This window comes from Silurus aristotelis, assembly GCF_946808225.1.
Source record: "Silurus aristotelis genome assembly, chromosome: 5".
NCBI classification, from domain to species: Eukaryota; Metazoa; Chordata; class Actinopteri; order Siluriformes; family Siluridae; genus Silurus; species Silurus aristotelis.
The window spans coordinates 27862103-27883055 of NC_139578.1; the positions used below are offsets into that span (position 1 = coordinate 27862103).

Sequence of the window (20953 nt, forward strand, 5' to 3'; positions counted from 1 at the left end):
AATGTGTATTAGCTCATTAGTCATGCTGCCACATCATTTCAATCAACTCCTTAAAGCTAACTTTAAAACATGTCAACTTGTGACTTGCATGAAGAGAGAAGTTATTGTTTTTTTTTTTTTAATGTAGGAAGCAAATGGCTTCCTAAACAAGAAATAAATCTGTATTATTCTGTGAAGAAGAGAAAGAAAGGGACCTCTGTTAAAACGGAGCTTTGCTAAGTTAGCATGCTAGCAAAAGAAAACTACATTCTGAGTGAAGCATTTTATATTCGGTGATTTAAAACTGACTCATTCGATGTGAGATGCAGGCAGGGGAAGATAAACATCACGAGATATTGTCGAATAACCGTTTTTATCCGCTTCATGTCTGATAATGTTTGAGTAAATATAAATAAAAAGGGTCTGTTTTGAGTTTTCTTTCAAAATGACTAACTTCGGCCATCTCAGAACTGCCATCTTACAGCAAGTCATCATCAGAAAACGTCGCACCGGCCTTCACGCCTGAGAGACACAGCTGTTTTTTAAATAATAGGGCATGTTAGCGGAGCCGAACGGCGGGAAAATGGTGCTGTAGAACCAGACGACTGACCAAGAGGAAAAAAAAACCCTCATGAGGCGAATCACTACTCAATTTAGAGCAGGGCACGACGGGTCACGCTGCCTCAATTAAGACTCGGAGCTACGACGCCAAAAACGGGACATCCTCTCGAGTACCCGCCGAATCCACACGTCAGAAACCTGTGTGTGATTATGCACGTTATATTACAGCGTAATTGGTCACCGGGAACAAAAGCTTTTTTGGTTTTTCCTCATTATTAGTGTTCGTATTTATGTCATTTTTTTTTGCTCCTTCTTTGAATAAATGCGCTGATCATTAGGACGTTCTGCGCTACTGTAATAATACGCATTAGAACGCAGCATGACCTTCACGGTAAGCAATATTAAAGGTTATTATTTCATCGGACACAAACAAAGCCGGGGCGAACGAGCGATTTCATTATTAATTCATGCGGATCTCATTAGCAGCCGTAATAAAACCGACAAGATGATATTTTTACCGTATTTGTTAAGACGATCATTGTTAATTACGACGCTTCACACAGACACACGCGCACTCCCAGCTGGACCAGTAAGAGATCTGAGAGGGAGAAAAAAAATGTAAAAAACAAGGGTGGAAAAAAAAAAAAAAAAACACCACCTACAACGACAAAAAAGAAACTTAAAAAAAAAAAAAAAAAAACACAGAAAAATCGGCCAGCTCCCGAGACACTATGAACAACTTACAGAGGCGAGTGTCATGAGAAGTGACAGCTCTGCTAATGGGATTTTTTTTATGGTTCTCTGACAGTTTTCTTAATGACAATGACATTCTTTTTTATCATTTTAAAGAATACTGATGGATGGCGTTATTACGCTCGTATATCCCGGGATACATACATCAGAATTCGAAAGCGTGCGAATGCAATAATGCGTGTTAAATATTAAACAATTTAAGGCTCATCTTGTTTTGGGAATTGTTTTTGGGAAAATCCAAAAATTGGATACTGAATTTGATTATTTGATCCAGAAAACAGCACTAAGCCGCAATCTGGCATGTTATAGATTTATAAAATTCAAATTTCTTTTTTTTTTAAGTCCGTATATAGAAACATAAAATGTTCTTGAACATGCACAAAACAAATAAGCTCCTTTTCTCACTTGAAAAAGAAAAAAAAAATTGCTTGCTCATTGCCTTTTTGATAAAATCGCAGCTTGTCATCTCAACAACTAAGTCTTTCCTATAGAGAAAAACAAACTGTACTGTTACAGTCGTCTAACACTGGAGACTCCTTCTATAAACTCCATACAGGTAACAAAGAGATTTTTCCTGTGATGTAAAGTATTTCACCAAATGTACTTCGTTACTGTACTTTTTCTAATTGTTTGGCCACTTTCTAGTTCTGCTGAATATTCAATCTATAAGCAACTTTTACTCGCTTCAACACTGACATTTATGCTTCGATTAAAAATACTTTATATCCTGGCTTTTTTTTGTTGTCTATTGAATACCGACGGATCTTCTACTTTGTGACGTGATGCTGTAATTGTATTGTCGATGGATGATCCCTTTTTGAAATATCGCTTTCTTTTTTCTCTCTTGACCGAGTTGTTTGAGCCGTGTTTCATTCTGGCGTGTTGAAGAGGTTGTTGTGTAGATCAGTGTTGTGTAGATCAGTGGTTCCACTGGGGGAGTTCCACTATATTTCCTAAATATAATTATAAACGTGAATCCACTGTGTTGTTGTTTGTTCATTTAAAATTTAGCGGGAATGTATTATGTGTCAGCGGCCGGAGCCCCTTTAAGAAGGTAGTGGATGGAGGTAAGACATGTGACCGAGGCATCATAACATGCATCAAGAGTGAGTGAGACATATGTGGAGGAGAGAATCTGCTAATTTTCCAAAATAAAACCGTTCAGAATCAGATAATCAATAAAACGTAAATAAGTTATGAATTCTTTCTGTGCGGCCTGGTACCAATTGACCCACGGACCGGTGCCAGGCCACGGCCAGGGGGTTGGGGACCACTGGTGTATATGGTTAAAGCAGTGTTGAGGTGTACAGTTGGATTTGCATTTTAGGAAACAAACAAACAAACAAAATAGTCCAAAATGACCTAGGTGCTTAAAGGGGTTAGTTCACCAAGAAGTGTAAGTAATAAGTGTAGATTTATTTTAGAAAATAAATGAATGCTGATCCATAAACAATCATAAATCAGCAATACTGTCATTTTTACTATCAAAATATACATTGCTTAAACTTCAATATTAATGACTATTAGGCAACATTTACAAAACTGATTTTTGAAATATGGGTCCCAGAAATGTAAAATATATATTATGGGGTTTTTTTTTTTGAAGACCTGTAAATTCTGGACCTTCAGGCAATGTACCTGCACCACAGTGAAAATTCAGGTTGTTATCCGCATTAATGACCTTCAGCGAAACTCACTTGTGGTTTTTCACGTATTATTTATTTATTTAAATTTGTATTTTATTTTATGATTAGACTATCTATAAAAAATGAAAAGTTTTATCTGCGTATGATTCTTTACGCCCCGCTTCCTTTCGCATGCGATTATTCATTATCATTTATTCACTCGAGTTTAGCGATTTATTTATTTTCACGTGGTTTTTTTTTTCAGTCCGATTTTTTCACCTGAAGCGTTTCTATTCGCGTGTGGTTCTTCCGTAATTAATTTAGATTCCTATGTGATTCTCACAGGAATTTTCCCCCATATAATTTCCATATGACTTTCATGTGATTCCTTTATATTCCCACTGGATTTTCTCACAAATCAAATATTTGTCACTTGTGATGATTTTTATTCTTTACATGATCTGCATTCAACTCATTTCTTTTCTCATGTGATTCTCATACGATTGATACATTTCCATGAATGACATTCGTCACATGAACGTTCGATCCTATTCCACACGCCGGGAATGTGACCATGTGATCGCGTCTAATCCACATGACGTCACGTGATTCCACTTGCGATTTTCCGCTCCGAAATGTCACGTTTCTGTTTAACTTTGCTGTGTCTGGGCATACTGATGTATAGAAGACACGTGCGTTTATGATACATTTCATGGCAACCCGAGTTCCAGCAGATAAATGGTGCAGAAAATGTATTTATGTATGCAGGATTCCCTGCCAATAAAACCCGAGCAATCGGTCGTAGACGCACTGGTACACGAGTGATCACACACACCACAGCTGTAAGAATCAGTAGAGTGAGATGGAGCGAGAGAGAAGAGATTGAGGAGGAATAGAACGAGCAACGTGGCAGGCGTCACGCATTCCAAAGCGACCCGGACGATCCGAGTTGGCGACAAAGCGCTGGAAAGAACGTAACGTCAGGAAGTGTGTATGTTTGAAAGGCAGGACTGAGTAAATGTCAGACGTTGAAATGTTTGCATACAAGGGGATGATGTATGGCCTCCGTCTGTGGCATTTATTCCCTCAAGCAATAACGCCATCGTCTCTGTCTCACACGCTATGCTGAAGAAAAAAACGAGATGGCTTTTGGAATTTCGACCGGGATCCACGTGTGAAGCTTCGGCGGGGGTCACGTTTCAGCTTGAACTTCCTTTCCATTATTTAATACTAACAGAGGTTTTTTTTTTGTATTCCTGAACTTCCCATAATCCACCATTTTGAGTAAAAATATAAAAAACAACCGGTCATTCAGGCAATAATTCTAAGGTACAAATTTATATAATAAAATATATTACGATCATTGTGTTGAGACCTCTGGACCTTTGGTGGACCTACTCTCACCTACTCTCTCCACCAGCCCACCCCCCCATTTTGAAAACCAGTGGTCCAATCCATTACTTTAACCTGAATGGTTAACAAAATATACATCCAGAATTCAAATTCAAAACTTTAAAGAACCAGTAAAGACAAAAAAAAAGTTGACAAAAAAAACATCTGGCGCACATATGGATGTCTCTTTGACAAATTACCTATAAAAGCCCTGAATCATGTGATTGCACAAAAAACCCCGTCCCGACATACGTTCCCTTTTTACTTCATCGTGACTTTTGGAATAAAGTGAATAAAGTGTGCATCCTAAAAAATGCCAAAAAAAACCCCCGTACGAGATTCCTGTTTTGGCACCGACGTGTGCCCGCCGTCCGCCGACACGTTATGCGTTAAAACCCAGAGAGATGCGATCGCGCTTGTATTTCTCGTCTCCCCGGGGCATTGATTATAAAATGGTGGCTGGGAAAAAAAAAAAAACCCGCCGTGCAGACCGTGTCGTAATCCTTCCTGACGATGACTTCCGAGAACGGAAAAGGGGTGTCGAGGACAATGAATAAATAAACAAACAAACCAACAAATAAATAAGTGTTGGGTAGGGGGTGGTGGAGGGGTGAGCAGGGGCAGGCTGCACGCTGGGAATGTGAAATCGCGGACAATTATTTGCTGAGCGAAATACAAAGCCTGCCAGATGAACTGGAGCTTAGCCATGAATACCAGTGGCTACCCTCAAAGGCTACAGAGGGGGGAAAAAGTCTGCATTCGATTGTGTGTGTGTGTGTGTGTGTGTGTGTGTGTGTGTGTGTGTGTGTGTGTGTGTGTGTGTCTGTGTGCGTGTGTGTGGAAGATTAAGTCTTTCTTGTCTTGTTTGCAAACATGTGATTAGGCATGATTAAGAACCAAGTCCTTAAAGCTGGGGTTCGCATCTAGATAGGTTAAAAAGGCAAAACAACAACAGCCATGTCTTTCCAGGTTTCCAGTATCACAGACATACCACACCACTCTGTCAACATGTGTTTGGGAGACCCCCTCGATCCAGACTGACTAATGATCAATCAGGCATGAGCCAAAGCGACTCACACACACTCACACACACTTCCGTTTATTTCCACTCGAGTGATGCCTCCTGGAAAAAAACTCACAAACCCCAAAACTTTCCTTCACGGCTTTCATGACTCTCCATCACCTCACACACCTGATCCAACTCCTCCAGACAGCAAACCACCAAACTGCACCCCTGATCCAATCCCAACACACGTTCTATCACGTCCGAAAAAATAACAATCTCATGTCGAAACGTCACGCGACCCGATCTGACGCGCCAAACCCGAGGGTCACGTTACGCCTTTTGGATCCCACTGAACCTCCAAATGAAGTTGTGTGAGATATGCAATGGCATGGAATTTCATGTCCGCATTCTGGGACCTCCTCCAAATCTCGTGCTGAGGTTTATTTCTAAAGAGTTTGTGATTAACAACTAAAAAAAACAAACAAACAAACAAACGAAAAAAAGAGCCTGCAAAAAAAACACATTGTACAACATCCCTCATTAGATAGCAGGGGCACGCGCTCAATGGGGATGAAGGGGGGAGGGGGGGATAAGCAGTACAGTGTTATTTACAGTGTTAGAAATTGCAATGGATGAGAGAGAGAGAGAGAGAGAGAGAGAGAGAGAGAGAGAGAGAGAGAGAGAGAGAGAGCGCAATTACCAGAAATAAATAAATAAAATAAATAAATAATAGCAGGAAGATTTGTGAACACCAAACAAACAAACAAACAAAAAAGTTACAAACTCCTGCAGGCACTCCAGGGTGGATTTATTGGTGTAAAATGATGCAACACGCAAAGGCTTTTACGCAACGCGCGTCGCCTCGGACCCGAACACCAAAAGCGCGTCGGTGCGCTCCCGGTACCCCGCATGCGTCCAGGCGCAGGAGAAGGAGGCAAAAACCAGGGCTCAGTGTCCGCGTTGGGGGGCAAAATGGGAAAAAAAACAGGGGGAAAAAAAACGTGACTTACCTCTGAGGGATCTTGGCTTGGCTTGCTTGCGGCGCGACATCCTACAGAGAAGCGGCTCGGAGCAGAAGAAGCTGATCGCTGGAGAGATTTGTATTTCTTTTAGCGCAAGAACATCGCGGAGAACCGGCTCGCAAAACGCGCTGCTGGCTTTTCGTTTTTTGTTTGTTTCTACACTTGTTTATTTGTTTGGTTTTTGGATTTGTTTATTTGTTTGCTTCGTTCGTTTAGAAAAAAAAAGAGATCCGACGTGCGCAGCCTATTTCAGCGTCGGGAGGGGAGAAGAGCAAAAAGAGAGAAAGAGAGAGGGAAAAAGTGCGTGGAAATCCTCCGTCGTGCACGCGTCCATGTCCTTCCTTCCTACCTTCCTTCCTTCCTTCCTTCCTTCAATCCTTCCCTCCTTCCTTCCTTCCTTCCACCCTTCCTTCCTTTCCTCGTTCTCGTTCTCCCGATACGCGCAGATTCCCCGACACACGGCGCACTGATTGACGCACGGAGTTGTAGCTTTTTACGCGTGGATTCTTGGCACACGGCGCGCAAAAAAAAAAAAAAAAAAGGAAGAAAGAAAAGAAAGGGGGGAAAACAGACACGCACCAGATAGTGCAAAAGAAACGCGTGCTGAAAAGGAAAAAAAGATATATATATTTTTTCTTTTTTAAATGCAATTAAACAATGATCCCTTTCTTTACATTCAAAGTGAAAGTGCCAAACTCTTTCTTTTTTAAACCCTCCCTTCTTTTTTTCTTTCCTATCAATAATCTATGTGTAGAAATGATTTGGAGCTATGAGTCAGGGTTTAGGGATTGGAAAAAAAAAAAGTCTAATTGCTTTTTTTTTTTTTGCTAATAATAAAAAAAATGAGCAGAGGAGCAAAAAAGGCAGATAGATAGATGAAGAGAGAAAAAGGAAAAAGAGAGAGAGAAAGAGGGAGAGAGAGAGAGGGAGAGAGAGAGGAGAGAGGAGAGAAGACTGCGCGCTCGCTCGTCACCAACCTGCGAGGTGTCGGACTGCGCCGCCGCTCCGGTAGTCCGGTGCATCATAATGGAAAATGGAAGCGAGGCCCCCAAAGCCATGAGGACCGCTCCAGAGGGGGCCCGAGCCCACAGGGACGCGCGCGCTGCGTAATCACGGAGGAAATCATTGTCGGCCTGCCTGCCTGCCTCGCGCACACACACACACACACACACACACACACACACACACACACACACACACACACACACACACAGGGTATGATTAAAATCCGAGGGGCGGCAGCAAAACGCGGACACGCGCATTCCAGGATCAGGATTCTGTGATACGCACGGGTTGCCAGATCGATTTTCTTTTTTTTTTTTTTGACATCACAGGGTTATTTTTTTGGATCCGCCCAGAATCCGAATCAGTACCAGAATTAGCTTTATTGCCAAGCATCATGGTTTGCATGTATATGAAATTGCTGTAAAATATATAAAAAGAAGCTACAAATCTAATAATAATGTGTAATTAATAATAATCAGTAACAGGAGCGTGAGCCATTATTATCTATCTTATTTATTTATAGTATATTATGATTGCTATTATTATTGTTATAAATACATAAATACTATTCATAATTATAACTATTTTAATTATTTTTTTATTTTACTCCCCCTTATAATAATCATAATTATTATAATTATATTTATGATTATTATTGTTGTTATTATTATTATAAATAATATTAAAGTAGTAAAGGATAAAGGATAAAAATAACTTTTTCATATTTTTTTCAAATGTCAAAAGTGGATACATATTGTTGAAAATAAAAAATAAAAAAAAAAAAAGAGAAAAAGAGAATGAGATGGGAAGAACATGTGAAAGACCTTGGAGCTGTAAGGTACCAAATAAACCCAAATTTATTATAAAACCCAAACCCTATTATAAACCCAAATAAAAATATTTTATTTTTAGGAAAATCTATATCAATGTGACGTAAAAACAGCAACAATGCAGAAAAACATATGATCTGGCAACCCTCCACCTTCCATTCTGTGAAGTCTGTAGCTTTCAGCAGATGGATTGGTCCCCCTTCTGGCAGGAAAAGCACTGCTTAGAGGCAGTTTATTCCAAAAGCAGACCTTAAACTTTATTTAAAATCCTAATATGAAAAAAAGAGAGGACAGAAAAATGGGAACTCATATGTACATGTTGGAATTTCAGTTTTCAACTGCTGTTTATTTTATAGTTCAGATCATCAAATTAGGAGCTAAAGAACTGCACACGAGTTGGAGAGACACGTCAGATTTTATTCCTGGAGTTAGAGGAGCATTTGTATCATCAGGATGTGTTTTAAACCTTGTCAATTTCACATCAGGACTGAATATTATGTCCAGTTTTCAAATTGAAATCTGGGTTTTTAATATAATTTCTACATTGTGCATCATCTTATACCGTCCTCCGATTGGATTTTACACAAGCTTCAGCACAGAGCTTCAAAACAGAATCTTCTGATATGACGTCATCATTGATCATCTTTGTTCGCCATTATGATGTTGTACTATGTTATCTACACAAACGTTTGTGGACACCTAGGAATAATATTGATTAGTGCTTTCTGAACATCCCGTTCCACATTTATTCCCCGTTTGCTGTTATAGTAAGCGCCACTCTTCTGGGAAGATGTTCCACTAGATTTTGTAATGCAGATTCTGATCATTCAGAACACAAGGGTGTTAGTAAAGTCAGGTAGTGATGTAGGCTCACATTCATCACAAAGGTGTAGGAGATCTTCCACTCCAACCCGTGCAAAGCAAATCATGGATCTGGCTTTGTGCGCTGGGTATTGTGATGCTGGAACAGATTTGGGTCTCCAGTTTTGAACAAAGGGAAAGTTTAATTTACACATCCAAAGACGTCTTATACGATTGTGTGTCTCCAACTTTGAGGTAACAATTTGGGAAAGAACCACATGTTCCTGGAAAAGTCAGGTGTCCCAATAGGTTTGTCCATATATTGAACATGATCGATTTGCAATCGAAGCAGCTACAAGACAAATCCTATAATGTTCTAACAGCATTTTAGTGCTCAATCTTCTCTACATCCACACAAACTCACAATTCCTGACTAAACCAGCAAACACCTTTTCATGTGTGAACTCCCGGCTACTACTTGTGGTGTTTTGGAGACCTTCTAATGCTCTATCCCTTTAGGGAAGGTCTGTCCCTTCAGGATTTTCTTAGTAGAAGCACGAGCTCATCTCACCTGTCCAGGCTTTGCACCCCACCTATGTGAAAATGAGACCCAGAAAGGACATCCTGCAGTGGGGCTCACACTCTAAGCTCTCACCCCTGAGGACCGTTAGATCACTCTGTCCTCACCCTCACCTCAGAGCTTATTACAACACGGCTGCAAGCGAACCTGAGACAAAGCGAGTCACAGAGAGTCCTCTTGTCCCGTGTTACACAAGAGTTGGGATTCGGTTACATTTATACTCATGTATAAACATTTATACTCATTTAATTACTATTTATAGTTATGCCAATTGAGCAGTTGAGGGTTAAGGGCCTTGCTCAAGGGCCCAGCAATGGTAGCTTGGTGGTGCTGGGATTTGTGACCTTCTGATCCAAAGTAGATTACGGTTGGATTGGTAAAGTGAGACAGGTGTAATTGAGATGGTTTGGTCATGTGCAGAGGAGGAACACTGGGTATATCAGTAGAAGAATGCTGAGGATGGAGGACGGCCAAGGTGGAGGTTTAGGGATAGATATGCAGGTGGTTAGTTTGAAAGTGTCGGATGTAGAGGACAGAGTGATATGCAAGAAGAAGAAGTAGAAGTTTTGTTGGACACATTTTTAGTAGCTTTTCCACACAATCCAATAGATCAGTAGTCCCCAACCCCCGGGAGTCAATTGTTACCGGGCCGCACAGAAAGAATACATAATTTACATTATTTCCGTTTTATTTATTATCTGATTCTGAACGGTTTTATTTTGGAAAATTTGCGGATTCTCTCCTCCACATCTGTCTATGACTCACTCTTGATGCATGCATGATGCCTCGGTCACATGTCTTACCTCCATCCACTACCTTCTTAAAGGGGCTGCTCCGGCCGCTAACACATAATACATTACCGCTAAATTCAATCCCCCAAGCGAGCAAAATGAACAAACAACAACACAGTGGATTCACGTTTATTATTATATTTAGAAAATACCAGTTTTTATGCAGCTTGTATCATTTTATTTTGTTGTATTTATCCGCCACACCTTAAAGGCTGGTCCGTGAAAATACTGTCCGACATTAAACCGGTCCGTGGTGCAAAAAAGTTTGGGGACCACTGTAATAGATTATTGCTGTCTATAACAGCAACCTAGAGTTTTCATTAAGGAGATGTTGATTAAAGAGATTTCAAAGGAGTCTTCATTGACAGCGCTTTAGGGGTAAAGCATTAAAATCATTTCCGTGCATGTTGTATTCTGTATGAATGTGTATGTGTGTTTAATCAAATAAAATGTGATTTGATTAAATACATGAATCCCCCGCTTTACCGCGGTTTGAATCTGGCGCCCCCTATGGATTATCGCGGAATTGCTTTTGAAACAATGAACTAATTCGATTGGCTGATTTTCCCGGGCTCTCGCGGATAGCAGGATAGACCAAAAAACTTACAGGGAATTGTTTTTATGGATTTTTATGTTGTAATAATGAAATTTATAAATATAAATATGATTATTATTTATAAATCGAAGTAAAATGTTAATACAGTACAGTACATTATACATAAAATTGCAGTTTTTGGGGTGGCGTCCGTTTATCGCGGGCGGTTTTGGAACATAACCACCGGGATAACAGGGGATTACTGTACATTTACCTTTGGCGGATGCCGCACTTATACAATTGAGCAGTTGAGGGTTAAGAGCCTTACTTAAGAGCCCAGGAGCGGGAGTTAGATGATGCTACTTTCTGATTAAGTCCAATGTCTTAAGCACTGAGCCCCTACTTTACAAGATGTTGAACTTGAGGCGAAATCTTTGTACAATCCAAGTCTGTGGTACACATGATATTCGTTGAATGCCGGCATATTGTTTTCTTTTAAATTTTAGTGGACCGTAAATCCGCCTTTTTTTTGTTTGTTTATGAACGTCAAGAGAAATTGGAACAGAAAGTAGTAAAAGATCAACTGGCTGTACTACATAATAGTATCTGTAATATAGTACAGTACATATAAATGGATAAAAAAAACGAATATATAGTCATTGCGGGTAAATTGTTACCGTTCAGGAGGATGAAAACATAAATCTGTTATATTTATTAATTTGTATTCAATATTTTTTATATCAGTTTAACATAAAAGATTTTAAATGTGGATAAACGATGTATTTGTGTGCCATGAATAAAATCTGAAATTATCGCATAGTTATGATTGCAAAAAACGAGCATTTAATACAATAATCGCAAAACCGTAGACTAATTACAACCATCTTTCTCTTTTCTCTTTTTTTTTTTTTTTTAAATAATATATCATTCCATTATATTTTGTCACCTGTCATCTTAGTTTACTTCAATACTTTCTTTTTCTTTTTTTTTTAAATGTGTGGAAAATTACCACTTCGTATTGCCTTCGGGGCATTTCCTTTAAAAAAGACAGCTTATCTGGGAAGTTATGACCTACATTGTTGTCAGGGTTTTTCACTTTATTGAATATCATTTCACACCTATTTTCATAAGACCCTTAAAACTTGACAGGCCGCTCTCGCACCTCGGAAAAATGAATTCCCCACCCGCCGGGGGTGACAGAAGAAAAGAGAAAGGGAGGAATATCAGAAAAAGAAGAAGGAGAAAAAGAAAAAAAAAGAGTAAAGATTGACATGATTCGGTTTATTGCGGTATTCAAAGCGTTTGTGGGATGTAAACATCTATTTGTAGGTCTGCAGCGCTCTGTCGGGAGGTCTCGCCTGTCTTCTACTTCAGTGCGAGCTGAGCCTCTGCTCCCAGCATGCTGTCAAGTGAGTTTCTCCCCCCAAAAAATCCGAGGCACCTCAGGTTTATACGCCTATGCGCCCGTGTGCACCGGGCCTCAGTGGCAGCCCGCATCACACACACACGTGCAAACAAACAAAAAGCGCTCCCTGAGTCCTTATGGGCTTTTTGTAGCTTTCATTAGCTACACAATGAAGAATCGGTGGATGAATTATACAAAGCGAGGAGAACATTCCACTATGCAAATCTTCCAAACGAGCCCTGAAGTGAGGTAATTGCTTGATGTGTTGCCCTTTTTGTTTCGTGCTTGTGAAGATACAGTGCACTGATTTCCATCAGGACACGCACAAAGAATCCGATAATCGGATATAGCTTGAGTTGAGTTGACGCAGTGTGAACAGTTAGAGAAGGTCTGTACTTGAGATTGTTGATGATGGAAATGATGATGACAAAAGAAATGCTCACACAATTGAAAACATGGTCGAGTCTAAATGTTTTATTGTCTTTGCAACTCACTGTCTTGTATTTCAACACAGTGAAATTCTTTCTTCACATATCCCAGTGACGTTAGAAAGCCGGCGTCAGAGCGCAGGGTCAATAACAGCGCCCCCGGAGCACAGACGGTTAAGGGTCTTGCTTAAGACCCCCAGAGTAGCAGTTTGGCGATAGCAGAGCTTGAACCCCCAACCCTCCTATCAGTAACCCAGAGCCTTAACCACTGAGCTTCTAGAACAGTGAATGGGGTATGTGGAATAAAGTGCATTGACAATTCTTAATACTGTTTTTGTAGCAAAGAAAGTATCCATATGGGGAGTGTGGGTGTGTGTACAGTATCTGTCCATTCTCATTGCGATAAACAGTCTTATAGCTACACTACATGAACACACACTATACATATTGAGTATGTCGAATGTATTTATATTTGCCAGCATTCCATTTTCCCTTAATTTAAACTAGAAGACCCAAACCTGTTCCAGCATGACAGTGCACCAAGCAAGATCCATGAAGATATACTTTACATGGGTGGGAGTGGAAGATCTCCCGCTATGGAGCTCTGACCTCAACCCTATCGAACACCTCCGGGACGGATTGGAACGCCGAATCCATATTATGCATGCGGAAGACCGTTTCGAACCTTTAAACCTTTCAAAATTGCTGCTAATCAAGAATTCTACAGACGAAGCCCTGAAAATATTTATTCTCTATTTGTCATGTAGATTCACTTCAAAAAATGTATTTTCGTACTCGTTTCTCTCTTTGTACCCTCACACCCTTCAAGAATCTACCAGAAGATTTCGAAAACACATCATTACACGCCATCATGAACATGAACAAAAAAAGACAATGAGAGACAACGAGCGAGGTGCATAACGAGACTTAAATATAAGTGCTAATTAACCCAAAATGTGAAATAAGTGCAAAAGGTCATGTGATGTGACATGTAAAGGTGCATTGGCTGATGGGAAGACACGTCTCTTATTATAATCCTGGAACATACCATGGTTTATACAAATCCATATGGCAATTGAAGCCACGCTTTCACATTTATCCTTTTATTCTACTTCTTTTATATTAGAAAGCACGAGTATTTGATACATTTGTTCATATTTGATTCCACGTGTATGCCGTTACTATATGAACACTGAATTACGAGTACATTGATATAAACCTGTGCTTTGCTGCAGGTACAGAACAAAAATCAAGATCTTCACTCCCGGCCAATCAGAACTCAACAGTATCGCTGTATAAAATGACAGTAATGTTTGTATTAACAATATACTTTATTTGTCTAAATCTTTTTTTTTTTTTTATATCTTCCCTAGAAATACTACTCGGGATTTAAGAAACGTGGCCAGATTCAGAAAAAAATGAATAAATCCCCTTAATTTGCATCGAAAACTATTTCTCTCATCAATACCAACCGTTGCTTGGTTCAAATGCCACTGAGATATCTTAAAGTCAAACTCACTTTGCTTGACAGATGTGTTTTTCGTCTCTGAGCCAAGTTCTCATGTCCATCCAAAATAAACTTGTTTCTCTCCAGAATAATGATAGCTGAAGGCCTACTACTGGGGCTCTCAGACCTAACCCTGACTTGCCCCCTCAACTGGGAAAAAAAAAAAGAAAATAAAAAAGAAGCACCACACATTTCCTACTGCCTGCCAATTATACACATTCGATTTGCGATGCAAACGTAGAAACACATAGACACTGAGATAGAAACACACACACACACACACACACACACTTGGCTCATTAAAACTCATACTCATCTAGCAGAACTTTTGAGATGGATACGTCTCGGAGGAGAAGGGCTTCTGCGCACATCTGCGGGAATTGCAGAGCACTTTTTCTCTTCTTCTTCCCTCCCTTTCTCTCTTGCGCTTGTAATTATAGAGCCTGCATGGAAGTGCGACCCTGAGAATAAGGCCTCCTCCTGAGGGGAGTCCCATGGCAACATCAGCCCCTCTGTCTGAACCTCTCTCCGCTCCGATGCCACCCACAGCAGGCACCGAGGGGTCGGCGTCGTGCCCCCATCACCGCCGCACTCAGCTCGCACCAGCCAAACTCCTGACGGTTTAGAGATACAGTGCGAAAAACAAAAAATATGAAAAACAAACTATAAAGTCACAGAGGGTTTGAGGAGAACTGAAGTGAACACAGCCACGGAGAGCGGCACGAGGAAGTAGAAGGAATTAATTTTTTTGTCTTTCCTTTTTTTTTTTTTTACACAAAGAAAGAATGAACAGTTTGACTTTGTGGCGCTGTTGTGGATTTGTATTGCACACTTACACTCTGCTGCAACACGTCCACTATTAGCTGCAAGGTATTTATGCTAAAAGTCGCCTCAAATTTACATTCACTTCATATTCTGTACGAAAAAAAGACCTGATTTTCATCATATCGACAAGAACAGAAGCCTCTCGCACAAAGCTGACTCAAGGACTCACAGTTAAAATTTAATATCGAAATTATTCGGAGAGTGTTATGAATTTATGCACTTTTTAAAAGCGATACACAGACAGACCGGAGTTGACATGAAACTGAGTAATGTCTTAATTATATAAGATTCCGTCCAAGTACTTGCTCAGCTTCGATACATGATCACAATTGATCTAATTTCAGGATATTACATCAAATAAACAACCTGGTATAAAAACATACAAACAGAAATACAAACAGGTATAAAAATTCACCAAATCAAAACAGTTAATTAAAAGCACGAAAATACAGACATACAAATACACAACCTTCCAGTGGCTACATTACAACCCTAATTTTATAAAGCTACATTATAACCTCTATTTTTTATGTCTATATTACTGTAGCTATATTACCGTGTTGATTTCATCATACAGCTACATTACAACATCTTTTTATAGCTACATTACAACTTGAACTTTATTTCAACCTCGATTTCATATAACTACAGTACAACATTGATTTTCTTTATAGCTACATCACAACCTCGATTTCATATAGCTACATTACAAATTCTTTTTAGCTACATTACAACCTTGATTTCATATAACTACACAACATTGTTTATTTATAGCTACAATAAAACCTTGATTTCATATAGCTACATTACAACATAGATTTTTTTTATAGCTACATCACAACCTCAATTTTATATAACTACACTACAACATAAATTTTTTATAGCTACATTACAACATAGATTTCATATAGCTACATTACAACTTTACATTTATATAGCTACACTACAACATTGATTTCATATCGCTACATTACAACTTTACATTTATATTGCTACACTACAAAATTTTTTATTTTTTTAATCTACATTACAAACTCAATTTCATATAGCTATATTACAACATTGTTTTCATATAGCTACATTACAACATTGATTTTTTTATAGCTACATTTCAGCCTCAATTTCATATAGCTACACTACAACAGTGATTTTTTATAGATACATCACAACCTTGATTTCATATAGCTACACTACAACATTGATTTTTTAAAGCTACATTACAACCTTGATTTTATATAGCTATATAACAACCTCAGTTTTTCATAGCTACATAACAACCTTGATTTTATATAGCTACAACACTGATGTTTCTACAGCTACATTATAACCTCAGTTTAATATAACTACATTACAAACTCAAATTTATATACCCACATTATAAACTTAATTTTATATACTGTAGCTACATTACAACTTTGATTATATATAGCTGCATTACAACCTCAAATTTATATACCCACATTACAAACTCGATTTTACATGGATACATTAGAACACTAAATTTTTATATCTACATTGCAACCTTGATTTCACTAAATCTAATAGACCCAACCTGCTCTTATATGATAATGTGAGCTTCGTGAAGACATGGTTGATTGGTGGTGGTGTTGAAGAACTCAAGTAATTTGCATAAATAAATTGCACACTCAGAGAGCAAACATAACCAAATTTTAAATAATCACAAATTGTTTTTTTTTGTTTTTCATAAAAAACAAACAAACAAAAAAACAAAAGTGTTTTATTAGAACTTGTTTCTTTTAGAACTATGGTGCGACATATGTTTTCAGTTAGCTTATTAGCCTCCTCATAATGACACGCTAAAAAGGTAACTAAGCTGCAAATGATTGTACACGCTACTTCACAAATGATGTCCCTTAGTTACATTACTGCTTTTAAAAGCACTGGATGCTTGAGCAGGCACTCAGAAACCGAGAGCACATGATCACTGCTTAACGATTAGCGTTAGCACAGATGGCCCTATTGTTTTTGATTAGCTCACATTTCTGAGGCTGGCAAATGTGTGTTAATGTTCACTGAGATAAACTCGACAGACTCCCATTAATCACTGAAGTCACTGAATGAGAAAATAACCACGAGGGTAGTCAAGCATGTCTATGCTGGAGAAGACAGTCCCAACCCCAGTGCCAGCGGGTGCACTTTCCTGATCAACCAATAGGCAGTGGGGACAATGTTTAGATTATGGAAACTTGGTATACCACTCTACCTGCTTACCCATAATCCCTCTCTGTTGGTATACCGCATGCATGTGGTACTTATCATGGTGTACTCATTTGGTTTTGATTCCTATGTGCTTGGTTTTGTTACATGTACTCGCGGTACTGTAATTGATTAGCTTTTTTTTTTTCTGTGTAATTCTACGTTTTGAAGTGGTTTTTAAAATTTGTCATTTTGCTTTTACTTAAGTATGTGTTTGTTTAAAGTATAGTGCTTAAATACATTCCAAATCATATCGGATACAGAGTAAAAAAAATGTTAACGAAACTACTGCATCGATCGATCGATCGACTGGCGGAGAATAAACGGCAAATGCCGCCGAACTCTTATAAAACAAAACCCTGGCCATATTAAATCAACTACTTTGACTTCAAATACAAAAAAGGAAGCAGCTTTATTATGCAGTGTGAGCTGGGTAAACCTGCACAAGGATGAGAGGTCATTAATAATGTTGGTTAGCACCAGGATTGGAAATTATAGGGGACTGGGTGGAAAATTGTCACTGCACAATAAAGCTATCTCTATTATCAGTGCCTCGATCTAAATATCATCTAAACTGATTGAAGTGTTATAGTATTTTAGAGTAGATCTGCTGATCTTATTTGATCTGTATTGTCTCGTATAGTCTAAGTTACCGTAATTTCCTGACTATTAAACGTACCCATATATAAGCCCGTGAATTTGACAAAGATTTTTATTTTAAACATAAATAAGCCGCACCTGTCTATAAGCCGTCTACATTGAAACTAATGAACTTTACACAGGCTGTGTCTGTTACATGGTGTAACTGGTGAAATATGTTGTGGCTCCTTTAAGAGCAGAGCGGCATTTTGGGAATAGCCTGGCGCCGCATTTTTCCGCTATTACTGCATGCGTGCAAGACAGAGGAATATGTCCTTATTATTTTCTGATGCTCATTTCTAAGTTTCTTTGACTAACCCGTAAGGCTGTTGCCAAGAAAAATAAAAAAGCACGAGTTTTGAAAACCTGTCTGTGCTTATATGATTTCTGTTGCAACTGGAGTCAGCGAGCTCTCCCTTCACCCAGACTCAACGCGTTACAACGGCTTGTATCTAAACAGTAGTCTACCAAGAAAGTCATTGTTCACTGTCTTCCTCCTTCCTTTCATAACTATTTCTCTCCAGAGTTTTTCTTTTGGCATCGTCATGCGTTAAAAAAAACAACGTTTTTTCTCCCGATGCCGTGCAGCTCAGAACACAGGTGAGGTGAGGTCTAATGTTATGGGGCTCGTTTTTTTTGGCTTGAAGTTTGTGAAACCCGGGAAAAACCCAGGAAAAATTCATAAATAAGCCGCTTCGTTGTTTAAGCCGCGGTGTTCAAAACGTGGGAAAAAAGTAGCAGGTTATAGTCCGAAAAATATGGTAAATGTATAGTGTTGTTCATGTCATGTCAACAAAAAAATTTTTTTGTTGGTACGCTTTAATTTGTGAAGGCATTCCATTAATTGTACTCAAGTAACATTTCATTGAAGTAAGAGTACTTTTACTGGTGTAGCATATTTTATTACTTTTTTGACCTCTGCCTGTGTCTTCAAACCTGTCCTAACAATGTTTTGTTATCCGACTGTGCTCACCTGTTTTATGTTGAATTCGGATTATTTTGTCTATTTATTTCTTTGTTGTGTCCTTTTTTCCATTGTCCTATTTCTGTTGCATGTTTCTTATACTTCATGAAAGCTATAGCTTCAGCCTTCAGGCTAGGATTCTTATTTTGCTCTAAATAAGGCACCACTTTTACACACCTTGTACTCTATACTTGCTTCTTGCACCTTCACCTCCATCATACAGCATGTTATTCAACCTAGATAAACAAAAAAATCAACCTTTACTTAAGGTAGCACTTCAGTATTTTGATACTATTCAAACATTCGACTGCAAAAAATAAAAATAAATCTCCTTGAATCCTTGCAGGTAAAATACGCTAAAAAGAAAATCAATATCTCTATCATCCAATGGGTAGCGATGGCCTTCATCAGGTGTGACCTTCCAGCTGGATCAGCCCTTCTTCCATCTTTTTCTCCTCCCGCTCCGGTCCCACGCTGGGTCGTTAGCACAGCGGTGTCACCAGACGAAGAAGCCAGGGCCAAAGTGCTCCGAGAGACAGACTGAGAGAGAGAGACATGGTAGGAGAGGAAAAGAGAGAGAGACAGTGGACTCCTGGCACAACATTGGCTGCTGTGTGGGTTGACATTCAGGGCTGGCTGATCTATGGGGCCAGGGAGAGTGTGTCCTTGCTCTGGGTCCTCGACAGAACAGGACAAACGGGGCTTCTGGCAGCATCGTCTCCTCCCACTCTGCTTGTCTCTTCGTTCTATCACTGTGCAGTCATGGATGGTCCATCTACAGCCAGATTAGTCTCGATTCTGATACAGAGCTTAGTGAAGAGGGCAAACACAGAGCGATGGGTTTCTCAGTATCGTCATACTACCTTCAAGAAAGGGGAACTTTATCTCATGGAGATTTGCGCTTCATTTTTGTAAAGGTTCTCCGTCTCTATCTGTCTTAATTATGGCCCCAACACTGCTACTCATTGCTTTTGCATCTATTGTTTAAAGTATCCATTGCTAATGCATCATTAAAGTAAACAGCATAAACCATAAACGTCAGCTTTAATGGATGGACCACACTGGCAGTTTGTGCATTTTACACCTTGGCCTTCAGTGGTGTCCTACCTGAATCAATCCACCTTTTAATACCACCATTATCACACAACAACTATAGAAACATCAGTGTTGTAGAGAATGCAGTAGAACAGAGCGCTGCATCGCTGACAGGAATCTCACACAGTGAGAATGAATGTCATCACTAAAGCAAGAAACCCAATGAACACAATTCAACACGTCTCCTTTCACTGTAGCCGCAGCTGCACCTCACGCATACATCATCTCTATCAGAAGCTTCGATATTTACCTCAGAAAATGAACCCTGGGACTTCGCTGTGTGGTTTTTTCTGTGTGTTAGGGTTTTCTTGGAGATTTGAAACGAAGAAAAATTGTATGTTTTTGTGCAAATATAAATAGTTCATGAAAAAGTTATTAAAAAAAGTCCATCACGTAAACGTCCTTGTAAGTGTATCTGAGACCAAATCGATGTCTTCTCCTCTGTCAGTCATCGTCGAATGAAAAAACTACTATCAAATCCACATGAGTACATTTGAGTTTGCGCAGTTTGCTACAGATGCGGATTGGCGAGCTCCGACTAGTGCGCTCTTTGACCATCCAATCGAAGGACGTCACAATGCTGATGTTATTGGACACCTGCTAGATGGCCCCTAGTGTGGCCAATTTAATATCTGATTGGTTAAAAAAACAGCTGCAAGCAACATCTACTTTACACTGTTGATTCTGACTCACAGCAGATTTCTTCAACTCTGGGAACATGTGACGGCTGAAATATAATTGGACAGAAACTCTAACAAAAACATACAAAGTACAATATACTTGAAATAGGATGAAACAAAAAAAGCTTTGAAATGAAGAGAATAAACTATTGAATAATTTAATACATGTTTATAGAGAAAAATAGGCGTAAGTCAGTGATTCTGATGACACTGATGGATCATAACTAAAATTAATTTGACTGAATTATACTGAAAAATTAACAAAAAACATGAAATAATCAATACTGGAGCTACTATAATGTTAATACCATCA

General features: G+C 39.1%; 1 protein-coding gene across 21 annotated transcripts in view; it reads right to left on the bottom strand.

Annotated features, from left to right (window-relative positions):
• The window catches only part of znf521 (zinc finger protein 521), a 160827-nt gene extending 153211 nt beyond the window's left edge, over window positions 1-7616 (bottom strand). For 8 of the 21 annotated variants that reach the window (XM_083542592.1, XM_083542591.1, XM_083542609.1 and 5 more), the window contains exon 1: window positions 6327-7287. In XM_083542592.1, coding sequence (XP_083398718.1) covers window positions 6327-6366 — 40 coding nt within the window. In that variant the 5' untranslated portion in view covers window positions 6367-7287. Of the gene's footprint in view, window positions 1-6326; window positions 7288-7311 lie in introns of those variants that run through there. The other 13 variants (XM_083542599.1, XM_083542595.1, XM_083542598.1 and 10 more) reach the window with 7 other exon arrangements.
• Window positions 7617-20953: the final 13337 nt, after the last annotated feature.